This window comes from Lichenostomus cassidix, chromosome 25 (genome assembly GCF_008360975.1).
Source record: "Lichenostomus cassidix isolate B80296 chromosome 25, HeHo_3.0, whole genome shotgun sequence".
NCBI lineage: Eukaryota > Metazoa > Chordata > Aves > Passeriformes > Meliphagidae > Lichenostomus > Lichenostomus cassidix.
The window spans coordinates 2,287,740-2,312,566 of record NC_139505.1 but is presented as its reverse complement, the minus strand read 5'-3'; the positions used below and the strand labels follow the sequence as shown (position 1 = coordinate 2,312,566).

Genomic DNA, 24,827 nt, shown 5'->3' with positions numbered 1-24,827 from the left:
CCAGCTGGGAAATCGACAACTTCATGTGTCAAATCCTGGAATCTGGGATTGAACCCCAACCCGTTTGGGGTCTAAACCCCCCAGTTCCCCCCGAACCCCCCCAGCCCTCCCACCCCGCTATTTTTGGGGTGTTTTTGGGGTTTTTTGGGGTCGCGGCGCGAGGAAGAGGCGCAGCCGGAATGTTGGAGCCGTGTATTGTCGGGAAGCCAATCCAGAATAAAAACAGTGCAAATACAGGATCGGGGAGCCCTCGCCCCCCCGGCCCCTCCCCCCGGGGCCGCCCCGTGTGAAAGGCACAGAATTTGGGGAGGGGGCGCCGCGGCCTGGGGGGCCCAGAGCTGCCCGGGACCCCCCCGGCGCCCCCTCCTTGCACGGTTCATGTCACACACACGAGGTCACACGACACGACGTGACACTTCCACAACACCCCGGCACTTCCACAATTCCCGGAGCTTCCCGGGAATTTTTGCCGGTTTTCCTTTTTTTTTTTTTTTTTTCTTGGTTTTTTTTTCTGTTTTTTTTTTTTCTACACAATGTACAGGTTTGTCGTCGGTTTGTTTGTTTGTTTTTTCTTTTTTTCGCGGTTTTTTTTTTAACCTTTTTTTGTCTTTTTTTTTTTTTTTCGCCTTTTTAATGTGTCAAGAAACAGCTCAGTTTTATATACACGGATGAGTCCTGGTTATATCGGCAGCGAGAGCGGAAGCAAACGGGGCGGGACTGGGAACTCGGGCGGGAATTCGGGATGGGAATGGGATATGCCTTTGGAGGAACCAAAAAAACCCCCCCTCCCCCGAAAAAGAAACCCCAAAAAAGCATTTTCACAAGCGGATCTACCCCTAGCCGGAAAAAAAGCGGGAAAAATCCTTAAGTTTGGAGCCGGGAGGGGAACTGGGGGGAGAGGAATAAAAAAAGGGAATTTTCTGGGATATCACAGCCCTGGGGGCGGCGGGAGGGAGGGGGGGCAAGCCAAAAATAATAATAATTATAATAATAATAATAATAAAAATAGGGATAAACCTGTGCTGGGTAGAGCAGGAGGGGAGACGTGGATCCAATTCCCCCCAAATTCCGGGAATGGGGTGGGGTTGGTGTTTTTGGGGAGAGGGGGAATGCCTGGGATCCCGGGAAGGGTTTGGGGTCATTTTTGGGATTGGGGGGTCAATGGTGGGGGTTGGAACTGCCCAGGACCCCGGGAAGGGTTTGGGGTCATTTTTTGGGGGGTGAAAACAGCCCCCCCAGGCCGGGAATGGGACTGGAGTCACTTTTGGGGTCGGGGGGTCAATTTTGGGGGTGGGAGTTGCCCAGGACCCCGGGAAGGGTTTGGGATCGTTTTTGGGGGGGAACTGCCGGCAGAGACCCCCCGAGGGGGTGACAGGGCTGTCCCCCCCCAAATCTATTTATAGCACCAAGAATTCAGCCCCCAGGCCCCCCCCCACTATTGCACTTGGGTTTGGGATTTTTTTCTGGTTTTCGCAGTTTTTTGGGGACAAAACCCCTTTTTTAGGGGTTTTTAATTAATTTTGTCGTTATAACTCGGCCCTGGGGGGGGGACAGTGGCACTTGGGGGGAACCCCGCGGGGGGTGGGGGGGAACGACCCTCCCAAAGTAACAGAAACCCCGAAAATAACCCAAAAATTCAGGTTTTAGCCCCAAAAACCCGATTTGTCAAAGTGCTCCCGGGGTGAGAAAAGGGGATTGGGGGGGAGGTGGATTTTGGGGAGGAAAAGAGGAAATTGGAAGGGGAAGAGGAGGGCAAAGGGGGGGGCAAAGCTGAAAAAGGTCAAAGCCAACAAAAACACCCCGAAATTCCCCATTTCTGGATACAAAACCCCACTAAACACTCCCCCCTGCCCCAAATCAGAATAAACCCCTCTGGGGGAGTCCCGGGGGGGATTTTGGGGGTCCAACTCCCCCCCGGGTAAGTGCTCATTGAATTTGGGGAGGGGGCTGCGGGGGGGGTTGGGGGTCTCCCTCTCCCGATTTAGGGGGTTTGGGGTCTCCCCATTTCGGGTCCCCCCAGCTTGGGGGGTTTGGGGTTCTCCCCCATCGGGGAATTGCACGAGAGGAACATCAGGAAAGGCTGAAAAGGGAAAAGGGGAGGTCGGGAGAAAGGAAAACTGAAGAAATTCACTGAAACCATTAAAAAATGGGGAGGAGGAGGAAGAGGAAGGTCGGGAAGGCTGAAGTGCAAATCGAGCTTTTCCTCGCGGCTCATTCTCTTGCTTTGGGTTGTCCCCAACACCCCCAGGGGACACCGAGACCCCCCGGTGCCACCCCGGGCACGGCGGTGACAACAGGGCGAGCGCGGCTGCGGGGTTGGGGACACTTTGGGGACGTTTTGGGGACAGTCTGGGGACAGTCTGGGGACACTCACCCGCCTTCGCTCCGCCGGCCGCTCCGGAGCCACCGCGACCCCCGCGGGGACAGCGACAGCCCTGGGGACACCCCTGGGGGGGTCTGGGCACCTCGAGGGACCCCTGGGGACACGGAGGGAACCCCGAGGGGCTCCAGCACCGTCCGGCACCCCCGGGGACATCGGGATCGGCGTGTCCTGGATCCTCCTGCGGCCCCAGGACTGGAGTCCCAAGGGATTTGTCCCCCCGGGGAGGTGACACTGTGACCAGAGCCCCCCATGTCCCCCGGGGAGGTGACACCGGGATCGCAGCCCCACTGTCCCCCTGCCCCGGCAGCCCCGGTTCCCCCCGGGATCAGCACAGGCTGCCCCCCAAATGTCCCCCCAGGGCACGGGGATCGGGGAAGGTGCCCTTGCCAAAGTCTCTGGAAAAAGGGATAAAAAAGCTTTAACCATCCATGGAGCGAAGGGAGGGGGAAAAATAAGGAAAAAAGGGGCAAAAAACAACCCACAACACAAGGAAAAAGCGTCGGCGTTACAAAACGAGCGGCAGGCCGGGGCTGCTCCGGCCTGGAAAACCAACGGGGTTTCGGGCTGGGAACAGGACAGGTCGCCGTTTGAAATGTTTGTTTTGTCTGTTCTGTTTTTGCCATGTTTTCTGTTTGTTTCTCTTGGTTTCTCGCGGTCTGTTCTCCCCGGGGCTGGAGGCACCAGTGCGGCGCGGTGCGGCCGGGTGTGGCCGGGTGTGGCCCGGCGGTGCCGCGGGCAGGGCAGCCGGGGCTATTTCTGTCCGCTGATGGACTGCGATATGGAGCGCGGCGGGATCATATCCAGCAGGTACTCCCGCTGCCGGTCCGCCAGGCTCGACGCTTTGTGGCCCCCGATGCCGGCGTTCAGGTAGGCGATGTTCACTCCTGGGGGGCACCAGGGACGCTCCGGCACCCCAAAGGACCCCGCAGCCCTCCCAGGCACCCCCTGGGATCCCACAGCACATCCCACTGCCCCCCCGGGGATCCTCAGCCACCCCCAGGAGCCCCATGGGGAGGAAGGGCCAGGAGGGTGCTGGCGCCAGGTGGGAATTCCCAAATCCTGCCCCGAAATCCAGTGGGCGTGGCCTGATCTACCCCATCCTGCTCATCCCATCCCATCCCATTAATCCCATCCCATCCCCATTATCCCATCCATCAATCCCATCCCGCTAATCCCATGGATCCCTTCCCATCCCATCCCATCCCATCCCATCCCATCCCATCCCATCCCATCCCATTAATCCCATGGATCCCTTCCCTTCCCATCCCATTCCATCCCAGCCCATTAATCCCATCCCATCCCCATTAATCCCATCCCCATTATCCCACCCCATTAATCCCACCCCGTTAACCCCACGGATCCCACCCCGTCAATCCCACCCCACAGGGCATACCTGGCATTCCGAGGAGCCCTCCCGCCACGGAGAGCTGCGGCGCCTGGGCGAAGTTGGAGAGCATGGAGCGGGCAGAGGTGGGAATTCCGCGCTGGAGGCTGCTCTGGGGCTGCGGGGCCTGCGGGGTTGGACAGCGGGGAGGTGTTGGGATGGTTGGGGAGAGGGAGAACAGGGCACCCCAAACCACCCCACAGATCCCATCCCACTCACTCCATCCCATCCATCACACTCTCCCCATCCCATTTCACTTCAGCCACCCCATCCCATCCCATGGATCCCATCCCATGGATCCCATCCCATGGATCCCATCCCATGGATCCCATCCCATCCCATGGATCCCATCCCATGGATCCCATCCCATCCCATCCCATCCCATCCCATCCCATGGATCCCATCCCACCCCATCCCATCCCATGGATCCCATCCCACCCCATCCATCCCATCCTGTCAATCCCATGCCCAGGATCCCACGCCGTTCCCACCTGCCGGAGCGTGTGGTGCCGCAGGATGCCGTCCTGTTTGCCGACGCTGGGCACGGCTGGCGCGGCCGTGGGCGACAGGGCAGCCTGCTGCTGCAGCCGCTGCTCGATCTCCTGCGCCAGGAACAGGGATTGGGATTGGGAACAGCCACTGAAATCCCACAGGATTGGGAACAGCCGCTCAATTCCCACAGGAATGTGTTCTCCTTGGGGCTGGGAGAGCCCTGCAGGCTCCTCTCCCTTCCCAGGACACATCCCATTCCCACCACCCAGATTCCAGCTTGGATTGAGGGGTTTTACTCCCCAAACTTGGTGATTGTGGATCATTTTCCCCCCAACACCCATTTAAATTCTCTCGGGAATGCAGCAAATCCCCCTTCCACAAACAACCCAGCAGTTTGCCAGGGGAAAAACAGGGTTAAGCAGCTTCCTATGTGTTCCAGGGAGGGAAAACCAGGAGGGATGGGATGGGATGGGATATGGGATGGGATGGGATGGGATGGGATATGGGATGGGATGTGATGGGATGGGATGGGATATGGGATGGGATATGGGATGGGATGGGATGGGATGGGATAGGATGGGATGGGATGGGATGGGATGGAGCCAGGACAGGTGGTTTGGAATGGGATGGGATGGGATGGGATGGGTGGTTTGGGATGGGCTGGGATGAGCTGGAGCCCCAGGGCCATGCCAGCCATTCCCATTCCCATTCCCATTCCCATTCCCATTCCCATTCCCATTCCCATTCCCATCAGATCCCAACCTGCTCCTGCTGCAGGGCCTTGACGAAGGCGTTCTTGAGGCGATTCGTGTGCTCAGCCTTGAGAGCCTTCTTCTGGTTGGAGGTCTGGCACTGCTCACAGAGGATCCTGCCGCCCTTCTCCTGCTTCCAGTGCGGCGTGAAGTCCGTGCGGCACTGCGCGCACACGAACGGCTCCACGCGGGGCACTGCTGGGGTGCTCTTCCCTGGAAAACACAGCCTGGTCAGGATCTGGCACTGCTGGGGTGCTCTTCCCTGGAAAACACAGCCTGGTCAGGATCTGGCACTGCTGGGGTGCTCTTCCCTGGAAAACACAGCCTGGTCAGGATGTGACCCATAGGGACAGGAATTCCCAGACTCAAAGGTTGGTGGCTTGGGAGAAAAGCAGCAGGGATGGAAGAAGCCAACAGCGGTGGGAGCAGAAGGATGGGGCTAAGAATGGGGTTGGAAGGCTGGAAATTGGGGATAGAAGGGTAGAAATTGGGGATAGAAGGGTAGAAATTGGGGATAGAAGGGTAGAAATTGGGGATAGAAGGGTAGAAATTGGGGATAGAAGGGTGGAGATGGGGGATAAAAGGGTAGAAATTGCGGATAGAAGAGTGGAAATTTGGGTTGAAATAATGCAAATCAGTTGAAGTTCAAGATTTTGGGATGAAAGCCTGAAAACTGGACTGAAATCACACAAAATAGCACTGAAATAACGAAAATCAGGTGGAAATCTTGCAGATCAGGTGAAATCCTGCAAATCAGGCTGAAATCCTACAAATCAGCTGAAATCCTGAAAATTTGGGCTGAAATTCTGCAAACCAGTTAAAACCTTTCAAACCCCAAAACTCCACCATTCCCCCCAAACCCCACCAACTCCTAAAACCTTCCCAAACGCCCCCCGAATCCCACAGCTTTGCCCTAAAACCCACTTTTTCAGCCCAAATTCCCCCGGAATCTCCCCCAGGATCCGTTTTCCCCTCGTAATTCCCACCTTGGCTGTCGATGACGCTCTGCACCACCTCCTCCAGCCCCACCATGTAGATGAACTCGCTGTTGGCCGCGCTGGGCAGGAAGTGCAGCAGAGGCGCCGGAGGCTTCGGGGGAGGAATCTCCAGCAGCGTCTTCTCCAGCTGCTTGCGGAGAGCCAGCTTGGCGGCGGCCTGGGAGTTGGCGGCGTCGGAGAGAGCGCTGGGGCTGGGGAGCGGGGAGGACACGCGGGCCACCGAGCCCGGCTGGATGTGCGACGCGAGGTTCATGTAGATGGCGGAGGACGACGAGCGCTGGCACGGCACCGAGGAGCCGGACTGCTGCGGGGACAGCGGGAGTTCGGGATTGCGGGAGGATTCGGGGGAATCCCACCGGGAATTGCGGAGGGGAGGGCGAGGGGTTTGGCCTGGGGATGGAGCTCAGTGCACAGCAGCTGGTGCAAAGCGGTGCTCAACCAGCACCAGGACCGGTGCAGACCGGTACAGACCAGAGCAAACCGGTGCAGACCGGTACAGACCAGAGCAAACCGGTACCAACCGGTCCCAGCAGACGCACCGGTTGGTAGTTGATGGCGGGGCTCATCCCGGGCGTGGAGCTGCGGACGAGGCCGGGCTTCTGGGGCCCTCGCTGGCCCTGGAGCTGCGCGGGGCTGGGGGCGATGACGCGCTGGGACATCAGCATGTGCGGCAGCGCCGAGCTGGCGGCCGAGCGGATCACGCTGTGGCCCTGCTGGGAATCCGCAAGGAATCAGATCCCGGGAGCAGCACGGAGCAACCCCGACCATCATCCCAATGCTCCCTGAGCTCAGAAATGCAATCACGTGAGAACAAGGGATTGGAGGCAAATTTGGAGCTTTGCTTTCCCTAAACATGGAATTCCTGCTTATCCAGGATCCCAGTAACTCCTAATGTCTGATATCTCCTGCTTTTCCCCAAATTGTCAAGGATTTTCAAGCTGACACACCCATTTCCCATGGGAGGCTGGAATTGCTCCACAGGAAAGGGGCAGCAACCCATGGAGCAAACACTTCCAGTGACTTCTTTGGGAAAAGCAGGATGGCTACAGGTGTTGGAGAATTCCCACCATCCTCATCCCACGCAGCTGGGACACTGGGCATTCACTGAATCATGGAATATCCAAATCCACAAAAATCCCTGAGTCTAATTCCGGACCCTGCACAGGACATCTCCAAAATCCAACTTCCAGATTGCCAGAATTCTCAGGAAAAGCCCCTCAGCTGTGTGTGCATCCAGTAAAATCAGCGTTTTCCAGGAAAAACGGGAATGCTCACCTGTAATGTCCTTAAATTCTGCGGCTCCACCCCCTGAGCTCCAGGCCGGGAGGGAATCTTGGACAGGCCCTGCTGTCCCACATGGGCAGGAGATGGCTGCACGATGGACGCGGCGTTCTGGACAACGGGAGTCTGGGAAAGGGGGAGGAGGATCAGTGCTTGGAGTGGGAACCCATGGACAGAGCCATGGAGTTGTCTTCCCAGTTGGCCTCAGGGGGGGTTTGGTGAGGGAATCCCACAGGTGGAGTGAAGGAGGCTCTGTGTCACCCCAGCAGAGGCTGAGCCCATCCTGTTATCCCATCCCGTTATCCCATCCCATTATCCCACCCACCCCATCCCATTATCCCATGCCATTATGCCATCCCTCACCTTCTGCACCACGTTCTCCTTCTGGAGTTGGCTCTGCCGCAGCTTCTTCAGGAGCACCAGCCTGGCCTCCTCCAGCCGCAGCTCATCCCGGAGCTGCTTGATCAGCTGCTGCCGCTCCTCCAGGCTTTTTCCCTGGAAAACGCCAGACAAAACGTGAGGAGGAAGCTGAATCCAAGCTGGAATTTGCCCCACGGGAGCAGAATTTGCACAGAAATGCCCCAATTCCTTCACTCTCTCCCAGGACAGAATTCCCGTTCCCTCACCTTGAACATTTCCAGGTTGGCTGCCTTGAGCCTCTCCTCCATGCGGGAGCTGGAGCGCGGGCTGGAGGCCTCGTTGTCCGACAGGACGATGATGTCCGGCGATGGGGTCAACCGGCCCCGGTCCTGGTCACTGCGGGGGGAAAGGAATCCCACTGAGCCAGGATTGGGGGATTTCGGGAGCAGGATCCCCTCATTCCAGCACGGATCCAGAGCAGAGCACAGCACAGCTCCACCCATGAATGCACCACTCCTAGCCTATCCCAACCCAAATCTGTTGGAAGAGCTCATTCCATAAAGGAAAACCTCGCATAAATATCCAACTGATCCGTGACCAGGATTGGGAAACAAAAGGAGCAGTGGGGAAAAGAAATAAACCAAAAATCAGTGGTGGAATCCAGCAGGAGCCAGTTGGGATCATCCTGGGGAAGGAGGTGCCAAGAAAATCCCTTTGCTATCCTGGATTTCATTCAGAGCCTTGGAAAACTGGGATAATCCAGCGTGGAGCAGAAGGAACACCAGGCTCAGAGCCACAGAGGCACCTCTGGCTCCCCGGAAGGTCCATGGAGTGAGGGGAGCTCCTGGAATATCTTATCCCAAAGCTCAGCTCTGAATGCCCAGGAGGGAATGCTGAGCCAAATCCCAGCTCCCAGGTTTGGCTGCTCCGAGGGCAGAAGATGCTCAGAGCAGGGATTGCCTTTGTCTTCCAACATTCCAGCTGTTTCTGTGGATATTCCAGAGCACCAGGGTGTGGAGCAGAGAAAATCCAGAGCATCCCAAGGAGAAGGAGCCAGCGGGGATCTATCCAAGCAATGCCAAGCTGCATCCCAGGGGTTCCAAACAGGGCTGGCACATCCAGAGCCATCCAGCACTGCATCCTGGGTTTTCCTGGATGAGGCTGTCCCATGGCTCCTGGGGATGATTGTGCAGGAGCATCCGGATACATCCAGGATGGACTATTTACATTCCATCACGGGAATAAGGCAAAGCCAGAGTCCAAACCCAACAGGGAAAATAGACCCATCCATGAGGAATCACTGAGGGTGGCTGGATTGTTGGATTTCCTTTGTCCAGGGAAGAGCAGAATTCCAGGAGAACCACTGGAAGAGGAGCCACAGCGAGGGAGGCAGGCAGAGGTGAGGAGACGTGGAGCACATTCCCAAGGAAAATCCAGGAAAATGAGACATTCCCAGTCTCTTCTCAACAATTCCCACCTCTTTCCAGGGCTGATTTCCTCATCCAAGTGTCCAATGCTGGTACCCCCTGGATCACCTCACCTCGCACAATATCCAAGGAATTCCGCAAGGATTCAGCCCTTGGCTCCACACTCAGAGCAGGACACCCACAGGGACACCTCCCACCACCCCAGGCTGCTCCAAGCCTCATCCAGCCTGGCCTGGGACACTTCCAGGGATGAGAAACCCACAAATCCCTGGGTAACCTGTGCCAGCCTCACAGGGAACAATTCTTCCCGGTACCTGCGTTAAGCCATTCCTCCTCATCCTGCCATTCCCAGTCTCTCCCCAGCTCTCACTGCCACCAGCAGTGGCTCTCCAGGACCCCCAAATCCCACTGAATTCCCGAGCTCCTGGCACCCCGCAATTCCCAGCACCCACCTCCTCCTGGCGCTCATATCCACGGGCTCGTCGTTGATGTTCTCCTTGCCCGGCCGCGCCGCGCTCCGCCCGTCCCCGTGGGGCCGCAGGCTCCCGTTGAGCTTCTCCTCGTACCCCTTGATCCCATCTGGCTTCACCGGCAGCTCGTGGGGCACCTCCAGCCCCGCCAGGTCCTTGCGCTTGAGCAGCGCCAGCATCTTCAGCCTCTCCATGGCCTCGTGCCCCTCCATCTTGAGCCGCTTGGCCAGGACGTCCTCGCGCTCCTCCGCCGGCTCCAGGCTCCGCTTGAGCAGGTTCAGGCGCAGCGCGTCCTCCGTCATCCGGTCCATCCTGCGGGAAAAGGGAGGGACAGGGACATGGTCAGGGGCAGGGATCCTCTGAATCCCCCCCAGGGTCACCTCTGAGCTCAGCTCTGGCATCCTTGGAGAGCTCCGGGATCCTCAGGGAAGTCTGACCGCCTTGGAAAACCCCAATCTTATGGAGCTCCAACCTCCTTGGAAAGCTCCAACCTATCTCATGGAGCTCTGACCCCTTGGAAAGCTCCAACCTCCTTGGAGAGCTCTGATCCCATGGAGCTCTGACCCCTTGGAGAGCTCCAATCTCCTCACGAAGCTCAGACCTCCCCAACCCCAAACCAGGTCAGGAGTTTTCCCCTCAGAAAGGCCCTGAAATCCCAGGGAGCAGCAGCACAATCCCTCCTTCGGGATTAAAACCCCGTGGATGTGGCTTGGCAGGGAAAGGGAGCTGGGATGAGCCCCCCTCGGGAATGCCAGGAAATCCCCACCGCACAGCTCTCCGGGCAGGAATGCTCGGCAGGTCCATCCCCGCCCTCCCACCTCAGCTCCAGGTGCAGGAATGCCCTCTGGAAAACAGGCGGGAGCCGCAGAGCCCATCCCAACCCCATCCCAAGCCTGGAGCTCATCCCAACCCCATCCCAATCCCGCTCCCAGGCTGATAAGGAACCAGCTCCGACAACAAAGAGCCACGGCAGCTCCACCTGCAAAGCAGCTGGGCGAGGCCTTTCCCTGCAGAGCGGGGCTGGGGACAAACACCTGGGGAATAGCTGGGAATTCCATGCGGCTGGCTGGGAATGCTGGGAATTTGGGAATTATTTGCTCCGCAGGGAACACGAAGTGTCCGTGCTCCGAGCGACCACAGAGGCACCTGGAGCTGCTCCACACCTGCCTGGACCCAGCTCCGAGCCTTTCCCGGGATAAAGCTTCCCTGAGCCAAACTCGTGCCAGGAGAAGGCTCTGGCTCAGGTGTAAATCCCTGGAATGACACATCCATGGAGTCTGCACCTGAGTTCAGCTTCCACCAGACACACCAGGAGCAGGGGAGGGCATCGGGAAAACCGATGGAAATCCCAAATACGATCCGAAAAAAAGCCAAATGGAGCCTCCGGGGAGCACCTGGGGCTCCTTGCTACCTGCTCATCCCGTCTCTCCGCACGTCTCCCAAATTTAGCCCAGCAAGCCAGGACAGGCTGCGGGAGCTGCTGCCGCCCCCGTCCCGCAGGAGTGACCTGGGGGGAATCGGGGATGTTCCAGACACCCCGGGAGCGCTCGGAGCCGCGCCCTGCGCTGCGGCTGGAGCCGCTGGGAAGGCGCCAGGATCCCGGGAGCGCGGCCAGGAACGGGAGACGGCTGCTCCCGGGAAGGAGGGCACAGCAGGAGGAGGGAGAGGTGCACAGGACCAACATCCCACAGGATAATCCCTGCTGAGAGTAAGGAGCTCCCCATGGACACCTGAGCTGAGCACGGAGCCAACACAGCCAGGATCCAACAGGGAGATCCAGGATCTCCTGGACCACCAACCTCCTGCTCGTCCTCTCCACGGGCAGAAGGATCCCGTGGGAATTCCGGAGACCCCCCGTCGCTCAGCCCTGCTCATCACCAGAGCCGTGCCAGGATCGTGATCCCCAGCATTCCCGATCCCCAGCATTCCCGATCCCCAGCATTCCTGATCCCCAGCATTCCCAATCCCCAGCATTCCCAATCCCCAGCATTCCTGACCCCCAGCATTCCCAATCCCCAGCATTCCCAATCCCCAGCATTCCTGATCCCCAGCATTCCTGATCCCCAGCATTCCCGATCCCCAGCATTCCCAAGCATCCCCAAATCCCATCATCCCGGCATCCCTGTGCCATTCCAGCCCTGTGCAGAGTTGGATGAGGAGCTGAACATTCGGGAAGTGACAGAAACTTGAGGGAAAACCAGGTGGGAAAACAAAGCTTCGTCCAACAAAACCACGGGAATTCCGCGTGCATCCTGATGGGAACCATACAGCAGGATTTCGGGAGCAGCCGGGGGATGAGGCCTCTGCTCACAGAGACACGACTCGAGGGTCTCCCAAGGGTTCCCAACACCCTCCTCTCTGGTATTCCAAACAAATCCGAAGTGCCGTTACCAGGAATGGGCCCCACCACTATTTAATCCACTCCAGAGGTTTTCCAGGCCCAGCCAGATCCAATAAAATTTAAATTAGGCTTCGAATTCGGTATTGAATGGGGCCCTTTGGCTGGAGGGGGAAGGGGAGAATCCACTGGGAATTTCCAGAGCACTGGGAAAGCCAGGGGAGAGCTCTCAATTCCATGCAGAAATCCACAGCAAAGAGCAGGAATTATTGCAGTGCTGGGGTATCCAGCGGGTCTGGAGGTCGGACAGGGGGAGGCTCAGTGCTGTCCCTGCTCCGGTCTCGGCACATCCCAAACCGGATCATCCAGCCCTGCCGCCCTCCAGCACGGCGCTCCCGGCGATCCCAGCAATCAGCCTCGGCCTCTCCCTTCAGCCTGATCTAAAAAAATCCTCCTCACTGGAACCGAATTCCCAAATGGTGGCAAAACCCAGGGAAAATGGGAGTTAAATCCACAGGATGCCTCTGACTGGGATTGTCCCCGGGAGCACCTTCTCCTGAACCTGGAGCCGGGGCAGAGCCAAGATTCCAGTGGCTGCCAGGGTGGGATGAGCAGGGTCGGCTGGCCCGGCTGACCTTTGAATGTTTTCCAGGAATCCCAGCGTGCCGGACACCAGCCGGCCGTCCCGACGGCGATTCCCGATGCTCCACGGGGACGCTGCTCCCTCCGTGGCTCCGGCACCACGCGCTGCTCGGCACGTTCCGCTGGCTCCGGGCGCGTTCCTGCTCCCCAGGGCCTGGCAGGACGGGTTTGGCGTTCCCAGACAAACAAAGCAGCACCCCGTTTTCCGTGGATATGGGATGCAGCGCCCACAGGGGAAAAATTCCAACAAAAAAAAAAGCACCTCGGCGGGAGGATTTGAAAGGCTGGAATGAGCGAGTGGGCCAAAAAATGGAATATTCCGGTGGGGATGCGGGAATATCCAGGGAGGGATGCAGCCAGGATGGAAAATATCCTGGGATTTACCCGATGGAATCCAGAACCAAGACTTGGCAGCACCAGGAGTTAATTCCAGCCAGAGTTTATCCAGGGAAGTCCCAGGAGGTTCCAGCCCCTTCCCAGCCTCCTTGGAGGGTTTTCCGTTGGATCAATCTCCAGGTTGGTCTTCCAGCCCCAATTCCAGGCCTTGGACCCTCCGGAGCTCATGGAGAGGTTGCAATCCCTGATCCACCAGGAACAATCCCTGATCCACCAGGAACAATCCCTGATCCTCCACGAGGGATCCGTGTGGTCCCAGTGCCACAAGGGATCCCCAGAAAGCTCCAGCGGCGCAGGGAATTCTGCTGAGCAGGGCTGCCTGCAGCCCTGGAGGAGCCGAGGTGGATCCCTGGGATCCAAGGGAAATCAGGGATAAAGCAGCCCAGCGCCTGCTCTGCTCCTTGGGAAGCCGCTGGTATTCTCAGGAGGCACCTGTGGTGGCCTCAGGGGACCTGGAGCATCCCAAAGCCTCGGAGGAGGGATATTCCTGAGAAAGGCCAATTCCTGCTTTTCCCAAGCACAGCCTGAGTCACCACAGCCCAGCGACGCTCTGGCTTCTGCTCCCAGATCCTTGATCCTCCGTGAATCCGATCCGAGCAGGAGGGAGGAACACCTGGGAATGCTCCAAGCGTGGTCCAGGAGGGTGGAACAGCAGGAATTCTGCTCCAAGGATTCATCCCTCACCCCCAGGAACAGCAGATTCCACCTGAGGGGTTTGTGCTCTTCCAACCATCCCAGCAGATCCCGGGAGTCTCCCATCCTCCACCCAAGGGGGTGTGGGGCTGCTCCCAGCTCCAGCCCAGACATCCCAGCAGGAATAAGCCCTGGAGGCAACACAGGTTCCCCAAAAGCCAACTGGGGCTGGAATTCCAGAATTAATCCCAGGAGAGAACCAGCATCCAAACCACAACACCCCCCTGTAATATCCACGCCCGGAGCCAAGGTGCTCCCAGAGTTTCCAGCACCATCCTGGTCGCTCCAAACCCAGGAGCTGCTCGAGGACATCCTCCAGATATCAAACCCTGCGATACTGATGGGATAAAAGCTGTTTAAAGTCCCATTTTCCCAGGATCAGGGAGCCGCAACTGGCGAGATCCAACTCCTCCAACTCACCTGGGTGTGTTCCCCGAACCCCCCCAAATCCCAGGATCCCGCAGGAGATCCGAGGGGTTGGCTCCTCATCCGGAGCCATCCGGCTGAAATCCCGCTCCGGGGGCTTCCCGGAGCTCGGCACGAGGCGGCTCCGATTCCATCTGGGCTCGGCACATCCCGACGTCGGCGTCGTAAAACGCGTTCCGGCACGGAACACAAAATGGCTGGCTCCCAGGGCGAGCATTCCCAAGGAACGCCAGGAAAAGGATAATAACCTAAAAAGGTAATTAGGATTTAACGGCTCGGCGGCCGGCAGCGGGATGTGGAGTGGGATCCGGAGAACGCCGCTGGAAAGGGAAGGGAAAAAAGCTCCACGGCTGAACAAAAACCGTGCTGCTCCCGATCCTGCTGCTCCGGGAGGTGTCCAGGAATCCGGAGGAACGCCAGGCTCCGTGGAGGAATTTGGAGGCAGGTAAGGGAGGCTGAGCACGGATCGCGGGGATTTTCTCCAGAGCAGGACGAGCACCAGGATTTAAAGCAACACCCAGACCCAAACAAAGGGAAAATCCCTGAAAAGCCCTCAAAAACAGCCCCGGAGCTGTCCTGGAATCCTCAGGGACACGGCGGCTCCCAGCCCTGAGGATGCACGAGGGAAGGGGAATGGCAACGAGACGAAAGATTTGGGAAGACAAACGGAAGGATTGGGATGGGAGCAGGCGATGGGATGTGGCAGAGTGGGAATTCCTATGGAGCAAACTGCTCCAAGAGTTCTGCTGTTCCCATTCCTGGATCCCAACGGGGGACACCTGTCCCTGCTCTGACACACCTGTCCCACACCCTGGATTTCCCAGATTCCACATTTCCCAGACCCTGGATCCCCTAGATTTCGGATAACCACTGCCAGCTCGGGACTGTCCCTGGACCCTGCAGGTCAAGTACAAACTAACGATGGGAAGCAGGGAAAGCAGGAAAGGAGGAAAAGCCTCCCTCCCCAAAAAGTGCTTCCCTTCCCTCCTAAGTTTGTGTTCTTCTCCAAGTCCATTTCTCGGGAGCAGGGAACACCAGGGCCTCGTCCAGCACCGTGGGGCTCACAGCTTGTCCTGTCCCAGGATTTCGGGATGCAGGAGGGGAACAGGAATTCCAGAAGCTGCTTTACACCCTGAAATGGGGGGAAAACACCCAAAAAACTCCACAAAGTCTGAAAAATAGATAAAAAATTCCATGGGATCCAGCTGGGACAGCCCGTTTTGGGGAAAGCCAGCTGGAAAACGCTCCGGGAAAATAAAATCCAATAAAAAACGATGGGATGGAAGGTGGGGGGGAGGGAGCGCCCGGCTCCGGCCCCCTCCCCATCCGGGATGACGCAGACTTCCCAGGCTTCCTTATATAACGCTTCCCGATTTCCTCGACTGCGGGCGCTGCCTTTGTGCAGCCGCTCCGGCCCGGCCGGGCCATCGATCACCAATTAACAACCCAATCAATAATTAAATCAATCACCACCGGGAAGGGGGGGTGACATCGATCCAAGGCATCGTTATTCCCGGGATTTTTGTCGCCCCTCGAGCCGGCGACAAGGAGGGTGGGATCGGATCGTTCCGGCGGAATAGCGACGGTGGGAGCATGGATGAGGTGGGGAAGGGGGGCAGGGAAGGGAGAAGGGAATCACAGATCGACTCCAACGGCAAATCCCAGCACCAGCGCTCGTTTTCTCCTTAAAATATCCCCTCGAGGCATTCCCATTCTGCTGCCAAAAAATAAAATTTAAAAAAAACCCCAAAAAGCAGAAAAGCAGCTTCGCTGATCCGTAAGGAGCCCTTTTGTCCGGTCCGAATTCCCGGCAAACCCCGGGATGGTCTCACCGATACTTACAGGTACAATATTCCCGCCGCCTCGAGTTGTCAAGAAAATTAGGGAGCGGCGCGGGGGGCAGCGGGAGCGGCGCGGGAAGGGGCAGGAGGGGCTCGGGGCTGGGGGGCCGCGGGGGCAGCCCGGCGCTCCATCCCCCTGCGGAGCCCGAGCCGCAGCCGGAGCCGGAGCCGCGCTCCGAGCGGGCACTTCCCTGCCAATCATGCGCCGTTCTGTTTTATTAAACAAAAGAAAAGGGGGATGCTGACTTTTTCCCATGATGCCTCGCGGGGCAGGGAAAAAGAGAAGGGGAAAAAAAAAAACGGGAATTAAAAAAAAAAAAAATTGGAATGAAAAAAAAAAAATCGGGAAAAAAATCCGGTCGTGGCCGGTTTGGCACCTCCCGATGTGGAATTGGCTCTGGATTTTGGAGGGGGGGTTAATTTTTCCTGGGATTTCGGCGCTGGCGCTGCCGCCCCCTCCCCGCTCCCCCTCCCCCCACTCCTGGCCCCCCGCCAAACTTTGTCTTCATTCATGGAAGCTCCTTCCCTCCCCTGGAATTTTAACTGTTTCCCTCCCAAAAAGGAGGGTCAGGGCCTCGGGATCCGCCCCTCCCATTCCCAAAAACACGCGGCCCGAGGTTGGGTCCGGCGGCAGAGCATCCCCGGGAGCAGCCGGTGCACGGCACGGCCGAGCCCGAGAGGATGCCGAGGGATCCCGGGAACGTGCCGAGGGATCCCGGGAAACACGCCGAGGGATCCCGGGGAACGTGCCCAGGGATACGGCGAAGATGCCGGAGAAGGTGCCCAGGAAAAGGCCAGGAAGATGCTGAAATCCCAGGGAAGATGCCAAGGGATGCCAGGGAAGGTGCAGCAGAAAATGCTGAGGGATGTGAGGAAGATGCCAAAGGATCTCAGCAAAGATCCAAGGGATGCAGGTGGAGACAGAGGAGAAGATACTGAGGGATCCCAGGGAAGATTCCAGGGGTGCTGAAGAACTCCTGGTCGGGATGGGTTGGGAGGTGCCACCTGTGGGGTTGGCACTGCAGAAGGACAATCCAGAGGGATTTTGGTTCTCCCAAACCTCCCGCGGAGCTGTTCAGCCCAATTCCCACTGTGGGTCCCGAGGAGGGAGCAGTGGGCAGAGGATGGTGATGAGTTCAGGGCCTCATTAAAGAATTAAGGAGTGTTCAGAGTGTCCATCACACGGAGAACCTGGGAGATTTAGATTGGATATCTGGGATTCCTTGTTCCCTGCAAGGGTGGGGAAATGGCCCAGGTTATCCTGGGAATCTGAGGCTGCCCCATCCCTGGAAGTGCTCATGGCCAGGTTGGACAGAGCCTGGAGCAGATGGAAGGTGTTGGATTCCCCCAAAATACACCAACAATCCTATAAACCCCAACATCCCAGAACTTCCATGGCTTTATTCCACCCCTGAGCTGCAAGAGTTCAGGAATTCTGCAGCATTCCAGCACCAGCAGCCCCCAGTTTGCCTTTACTGGATAAAATGAACAATTTAGTTTCCAAAAGGGGAAATAATTAATTAGCTTTAATTGCACGGTCGTTTCCATGGATTTATCAGCTAATGAGGGGGTGGGATGGACCCTGATTTACCCCAGGCTGTGTCCATGGAAAAGGAGGAGGTCACAGGGGAGCAGCACAATTCCTTTATTTCTCCATTCCCTGGTTTTCAGGACCATTCCTGGCTGTTTCCAACCCTTCCACCCCTGTTTCATGCTGGGTGGAGATCCGGAAAGCTATGAAGATGAAAACCTTCCCAACACACTTGGAAGGGTTTGTCCCTCCCACCCCTCCTCCTGTCCTCGGCCTCCATCCCACTGCTCCGACCTTTCCAACGGATCTCCCCAGCCACGATGGGCAAAGGAAACGCTAAAACATCACTTGATTAAATTCTGGGATTTTCCATATGGATCCATTCCCCAGGAGCTTCTGTTTCCAGGCTGAGAAGGTCTTTGAGGAAGTCTCTGACAGAAGTTCCTTTTATCCCAAATCCAAAGGATCCTTGGATCTTCTTCCCCACCAGTATGACCCCTCTGTGACACAAAACAGAGGATTCCTGGATCCAATTCCCTCCTCTCCATGTCTTCTGGACTTTCCTCCCTCCTGATCCAATAGCAGGCAACATCCCAATTCAGCTTCAGGCCGACACCACGCACTCGGGAAGAGATTTTGGGAAAACTGGAGGATGATTAAACATGAAAGGGCAGATTTTTCCCCAGATTTGCCATCCAGGGGAATCCAAAGCCGGCTGATCTCCAGGGAAGGAGTTGCTCGAGGAGGTTGCACCTCTAACAAACTCAACACTACCGAAGGATTGCTGGGACACGACCGGAACACGGTGTGACCCCATTCCCTACTGACTCATCCCAACCCCAACTGGCACCAACCCCTCCAAAACCTGTCCTCTGCCTGATCCCCTCGGAATTTGGGATCATCTCCCCTCATTTGCTCTTCCCAGTGGTGTCACCGTGGGCCGGGATGGGATTCCCACCCCAGTGAGATCCCAATGGACAGCAGAGCCATTCCCACACTTGTTAACCACATCCAGCTGTTCCTGCTTCCCAGTCCAGCTGTTTCCAGCACTTCCAGGTAAAACCAGAGAGCAGCACGTTGGGTTCTCAGATTTCCTGATCCAACCTTCCATTGAGAATATTGCTTGGAAAACAAGGCCCTGAGCTCTTCCCTCAATTCCAGCCCAAGAGAGCATCATTCCCAACACCCCGGTGACTCGGGACACAGATCCCAAAATGCTGCTGGTTTGCAGGAATTCTCGAACGGAATAAACAACCAGCCATGGGAATGCCCCCATCGCAGGAGTAGGTGTTGGAATTTGTCAAAGCTCCAAGATTTAATTGGAATCCAGGATTTAATAAGGAGAAGGGGAAAATCCACCAGGTTTGGAGTTACTCAAGAAGGACCATGGGATCGTTTTGGAATTCCCTGGAATTCTGCATCCCTCCGATAGTCCTCCTTTTCCCCTGGAGCTCCCCACTCTGGAGCAGCTGTCGGGATGTGTTTGGGGAGCAGGGAGATTCCTTATGGGAACAGAAGCAGCTCTTCCACCACCCCTATCCTTCAGTGGATTGGAACTGGGAGCCAACTGGGAACAGCTGAGATTCCCAACCCTTCCCTCAGCCAAGGACCCAACAAATCCCCAGAGCATCGACCTTGAAATTCCCTGGGGGATGTGGATCCCGTGGGAAACAGCCCGAGCAGGTTCTCCAGCCAGTGCCTCCCTAAAAACCAGGATTTGGGGAGCAACTGCACCTGGACATGTCCATGAAGGCATCCTGGAGTTTGGGGAATTTTACGTGGATTTTGAGGAACTTCTCACTTGCAACCAACTCGGAAACCAAAAGCATCTCTGGAAAACAACTGTTTTTCCATGGCAAAGAGTTTAAATTGCAAGAAATAACCCCAAAACAGGACTGGGGAAGCACATGGGGCCTCTGAAGGATCATCCTGTTCCCTCTTCCTCCACACAGCGCCCAGAATTCCAGACCTTTTGCCTTCCCAGGGCCTGAAGTTAGTTTGATTCCACTCAAACAGCAGCTCCAGCGCGGAAAAAAGGCAGAACCACTGGGAATGAGAGTTTATCCCAATCCCATGGATCATCTCCCACAAAGGGCCAGAAAAGAAACAGGGAAACTCTTGAAGCTGTCAGGGAAAAAGGGAGAATTCCAGCTCTCCATTTCCTTCCAGGACTCCCTGCTTGGCAGAGCGGGATTGTGACAGAGCTTCTCACATGGATCAGAGGAAAACAGGAAGCTGGAGCTGCCTCCCAGGGATTTTTGGGGGGAAAACAGCAGGATTTGGTGTCCCTGACAGCGGAGTGTTGACTGGGATGATGGATGATCCCGGAATGATGGATGTCCTCCCTGTGGAAGCACCAGGCTCTGCTCCCAGGGACAGATGGATCCCGGGATGGATGACAAGGAGCAGCATCCCCTTCCCAAGGGGACCCATGGCTTTGGCTCAAGTCTCATCCCAAAAAACACCAGGATCCACACATCCATTTTCTGAGATTCCATGGAAATGAAGCCCAAATTTTATCAGGAAAAACACACCAGGCATGGAAAACTCACACAAATCCAGCTCTTCACACCATCCAGCTCCTCTGCCCCCGAGGAACCAGCATGGATTCCACCAGGATCCCAAAACAGGCCAATTTCAGGATTCATCCCCAAAATCCCCACTCAGACCTCATCCAGTGGAACGTACGGAGCAGGGATGGAACAACATGGATGCAATGAGGATCCATGGAAATAAAACCCAGCCTCCTCGATGCCGGGCTCGGGGCTAATTTTAGGCTTGGAAGCGCCGCTCCCAACACCCTCCGGATTCCAAAGGCTGGTGCTGCTCTTCAGAGGGATTTCAGGCATATTCTGGATACCACTATCCCAAATGCCCGGGTAAGATTCCGCGTCCAAGGGGCGCAGTGGCAGCACTGGGATCCGAAGGGGAGCATTACCCACCTTCCCCCAGCCCATCCCGCTCATCCCAAATCTGCCGGGACCGGGAAGCGCCGCGTTCATCGGAAAATCACGGGAATAAAAAAAGAACCAACCCCGGCACCGCAGCCTCTTCCTGACCCACTTCCCACGGATCGGGATGAGCTCCCTGAGCTCTGTGCGAGCACTGGGGGGCTAGGAAACCCAAAAACACCGGGATTGGGATCAGTGCTCGCTCGGATTCACAGGAGCCAGAGACAGAAGGACCCCCAAACACAACAGGGCAGCTCCCGCGGCTCCTTACTGGGAATGGGCTGGGGATATCCTTGAACATTCCCTCTGTTTCGTGGGAAGGAGCATCGGGAGCTGTTAAAGCCAGCGGAGAAAGAACTGGGATTGCCCAGCCTGGAGAAGGGAAGATCCAGGGAGACCTTGGAGCATCTTCCAGTGCCCAAAGGAGCTCCGAGGGCTGGGAGGGACTTGGGATAAGGACATGGAGTGGCAGGAAAAGGGGGAATGGCTTTAAGCTGGAAAAGGGGAGGTTTGGATGGGATATTGGGAATAAATTCCTGCAGAGAAACGCGGGGACATCCCAACACATCCCTTCCCAGCATCCCGAGATGGTGCAAAATATGGAATATCCCTAAAAATCTGGGAAAGAGACTAAAGTGCCAACAAAATCCATGGCAAACACAATCCCAGCCATCCATGGCTGCACTCTGCAAGAGCACAGAGCAGAAATCCATGAGAAACCCAAACCCACAGATTTCCACAAGGAAACACTGATGGGACCAAAGAGTGTTTTGCCATCGGATATGAAAGAGCCAAGCACAAAAAATGGTCAATTAACTGGGAAAGAATCAGGAAAAAAGCCTCAGTGATTGATTTTCGTTAAATCCCAGCATGGCAAGTGAAGGGATCCGGGAAATTCTTCTCCCACCATCTCCCAAGTGGTGGATTCCAAACCCCTTGGAATAAGACATCAGCAGGGAAGATGCTTCCAAAAGCATCCCAAGTGGGATAAACCCTGCCAAGCAGGTATTCCCACTTTCCCCCATCCCAGGAGCACCTGAGGGGAAGCTGGGACCCACCCTGCTCCAGCGGGATGCTCCAAGTGGAGCTGTGGGGAGAGGACGCCGCAGATGGATGGATGCTCCCGTCAGCGCCAGCCTCGTGACCGGGAACGGCGCCAGGAGAAGGTGGCACTGAGATCCCAAGATCCCAAAGGATCAGAGCCACGGCACCACAATGGATCCCTCGGGTGGATCCCAGCGGCTCCAGCAGCATGGGAACACAATGAATTCCAGCACAATCCTGGATCACAGCAGGGTGGTGAATCCCCAGCGATGGGGGATCCCTAGGGATACAACAGCTCCATTTCACCCCAACACAGCTGGAGCATCACGGATGTCCCAAATCCTGGGACATGCCAGCATCTCCCAGAGTGAGGGGATCCCCCTGCACCCCCAGTCCTTAAAACCCCTGAAATTCCCGAAAAGCCAGGGCTGCCTGTGCGATGCCGCCCCAACCCCCACCCCGGGAGCACCGAGGAACAGGAGTCAAATCCTCCCACACTCCTGCCAGGAGGAGGCTGTTCCCATTCCCGTGCTCCCCCTGCCTCCTCCTCCTCCTCGTCCTCCCGCCCGGCAGCGGCCGAGGAAGCTCCAGAAAATCAAATGGATATCAAAAAAAACCCGATCAAAACCGCTCTGGAGAAGCCGATCGATCCCGGCGCACATGCACGCCGTCGCTCTTCCTCCCTGCTCCCAGATTCCCAAATCTCCTCCTCCTCCTCTCTTCCCGGCAAACCACCCCCTCCCCCCGCCATCACAGATCCCTTTTCCAGGCTCCGAGGGGAGGGGAAAGCGCCCAAACGCCTCAATTTTGGGAATTTGGGAGAGGATTCTCCTCGGGAGGAGAAACCCTCATCCTTGGGAGGAGAAATCCTCTCGGATCTCCTCCTGGGAGAGGATCCAGCTCCCCAAACCTGGGTGAGGAAGGGTCCATACCCCCCCAATGCGGCGTTTTCATCCCGATCCCACCCAAAAACCGGGAAGGGGCGCGGGCAGTGCCCACCGGGAAGGCGCCGGCGTCGCCGGAGGCTCCTGCTCCGCGTTATTCCAGGGATGGGAAAGTTTTCCTGCTGGGCTTGAGGTGGGGAAGCAACACCGGGAAGCGGCGGGGGGGCAGCAGGAAAAGAGGGAGAATCCCGCGGGGCGGAAATCCTGGATGAGGCCGGGACCCGCTTCCAGCAGGGAACGGGGAAACGCCACGGCAAGGATCGGGAACCGCTCCCGAATCGCGGCACAGACCGAGCGAACAAAGCGGGGCTGGCGGGGGGCCGATCCAGGGGGTTCCCAGCATCCGCCCCCCAAAATCCCTCCGGGAACCCGCGGGCCGCCCCCGCCCCTCGCTCGTTTTCCCGGGGGATCCCCCGGCGCTCCTCCAGCCCCCTCGGGCTGATCCCCAAAATCTCTCTGCTCTGCTCCTCCAAATCCCTGTACTTTGCTCCCCCAAATCTGAGCTCGGCTCCCCAAAATTCCCGAGTTCTGCCCCCCTAAATCCCTCAGGCTTTACTCCCACAACCCCCCTGCTCTTCCCCCCCAAATCCATCTCCTTTGTGACCCCAAAACCTCTCGGGCTCAGCTCCCAAAAATCCGAGCTCTGCCCCCTCCAACCCGTCAGGCTGTGCCCCGAATTTCAGCTCTGCCCCCACAAATCCCCGAGCTCTTCCCCACCCAATCTCTGAGATCTGCTCCCCAAAATCCATCTGCTTTGTGCCCCAATCCTTCCGACTCTGCTCCCCAAATCCCTGAACTCTGTCCCCTCGCAAACCCCCGAGCTCTGCTCCCCAAAATCCGCGCTCTGCCCCCGCCCAGCCCCTCGGGCTCTGCCCCCCCAGAGCCGAGCTCTGCCCCCTCAAGGCACAGCCGCGATCGCCGCAGCCCCGCCAGCTCTGCCTGCTGCCCGCAGCCCCCGCCCGGAATCGCCCCTCGGCCCCCCGAAAACCGCCCTCAGCCGCCCCGAAACCCCCAACCCCCGGGTCTCGCCCCCCCACCAGGCCCTGCCCCGCCCCCGCCGGGCCCGGCCCCGCCGCCCCCGCGGGCCTCACCTGGATCGGGGGTCGCGGGGGGTCGCGGCGGGTTCCCGGCGTGTCCCGGTGGATTCCCGGCGGATCCCGGCGGGTCCCGGGGGATCCCGGCGGGTCCCGGGGGTCCCGGGCCGGGCGGGCGGAGCAGACGCGGCCACCGCCGAGCGCAACCGGCACCACCACAAACAATGCCGCTGATTGGCCGCCGCCGCCGCCGCGCCCGCCCCGCCTCCCGACCCCAGCCGCGACGCCCATTGGCGCGGCTTCCGGACGGACACGCGAATTTGCCAATGAAGTCGCAGCGCTCGGCTCTCAGCCCGCCTCGCAGCTTTTATTGGCTGTGCTAGCAGGGATTGACGCGGCGCTGCACCAATGGAAACGCGCCGAGCTTCCCCGCGGGGCGCCTTTAATGGGTCCCCGAGTCTGAACATCCGGGTATTGCCGGCAGCGCGCGGTGGCGGCGCGCGACTTCTCCCCCCGCCCGCGAGGGAGTTCTGTCCCCTCGCGGCCGCCGTACCGGCCCCGGGCCCCGCACCGGCCCGTTCCGCCCCACGTGGCGCCGCTGCGAGGCCTCGCGTGGCTCTGGGGGTGGTCGCGGCGCCGGCGGGCACCGGGCAGAGTCCTCCCGCGGCCCGCGGCCCGGCGCGGCGGCAGCGCGCAGAGCCCGCCGCCCGAAGGCCTCATGGCCTGTGCCAGGGTCCAAGATGGCGGCCTGAGGGCAGCGCCGGGCCGTGCCAGGCTCGGAGATGGCGGACAAGGCCTCACCGCCTCCCCAGTGCCCACCGCGCCCCCGGACCCAGCCAAAAACCGCCCTGGAGACAGCGGGGAAAATACCGCAGCAGCTTTTATTTACAGGCCCCTGGGGCGGGGGCTGCTATTGCACAGTGCGAGGGGAGGGGGCGGCCCCGAACCCCCCCCGATGGCCACCGAACCCCCCCGGGGGGCGCGGGGAGGATGGAGGGGGGCGACACACCCAGAGCCCCCCCAGCTGCCCTGGCACTACCTGGCGAGGGGAAAAACCACCCCCAAACCCCTCCGGGGGGAACTGGGAAAAAATGGGGAGGGGGAAACACCCAGAGCCCCCCCTGCCCGTCCTGCCCGTGCCCTCCCTTCGGGGGGTGAATAAATAAATAAAAATATATTAACACTGACATAAAAAACCCGTCGTGAACCTGGGCGGTGCCGGGGTTTCCTTCTCCCCAGCCTGTAACATTTTGGGGAGGGGGCTGGGGGTCCCTTCTCTCCCCCTGCAGTGCTCGGATGACTCTGTTCCCCTGGGGGGCTCCCGGCTAATACTGAGGGGTCCCTTCTCCCACCCTGGAGTATCTGGGGGGGTCCCGGGGGTCCCTTCTCCTCCCGGCATCACCTGAGGGTGGCCCGGGGGTGTCCCCTCCCCACCTCGGC

General features: G+C 58.3%; 1 protein-coding gene across 3 annotated transcripts; it reads right to left on the bottom strand.

The window, feature by feature from the left end:
• Positions 1–177: 177 nt before the first annotated feature.
• On the bottom strand, positions 178–23,622 carry GATAD2B (GATA zinc finger domain containing 2B). 3 transcript variants are annotated; one of them, XM_085082522.1, is made up of 11 exons: positions 23,445–23,622; positions 9,530–9,859; positions 7,917–8,046; positions 7,654–7,785; positions 7,285–7,416; positions 6,549–6,722; positions 5,998–6,313; positions 5,022–5,224; positions 4,259–4,369; positions 3,777–3,894; positions 178–3,267 (listed from the first exon to the last, which is right to left on the bottom strand). In XM_085082522.1, exons 2-11 carry the CDS (start codon positions 9,856–9,858, stop codon positions 3,134–3,136), a joined length of 1,779 nt encoding a protein of 592 aa, XP_084938648.1. In that variant the 5' UTR covers position 9,859; positions 23,445–23,622; the 3' UTR covers positions 178–3,133. The 3 variants fall into 3 exon arrangements, with proteins under 3 accessions (XP_084938648.1, XP_084938650.1, XP_084938649.1); XM_085082524.1 differs by having other exon boundaries at positions 6,549–6,719; XM_085082523.1 differs by lacking the exon at positions 23,445–23,622 and adding an exon at positions 15,885–16,049.
• Positions 23,623–24,827: the final 1,205 nt, after the last annotated feature.

Bases quoted from the DNA above. Each gene is read 5' to 3' on its own strand.
- GATAD2B (XM_085082522.1), bottom strand. From the start codon at position 9,858: ATGGACCGGATGACGGAGGACGCGCTGCGCCTGAACCTGCTCAAGCGG. The intron at 6,314-6,548 runs GTGCGTCTGCTG...CTGTCCCCGCAG, and splicing joins CCGCCATCAACTACCAACCG to CAGTCCGGCTCCTCGGTGCC. The intron at 3,895-4,258 runs GTGGGAACGGCG...CCAACCCCGCAG, and splicing joins GGCACCACACGCTCCGGCAG to GCCCCGCAGCCCCAGAGCAG.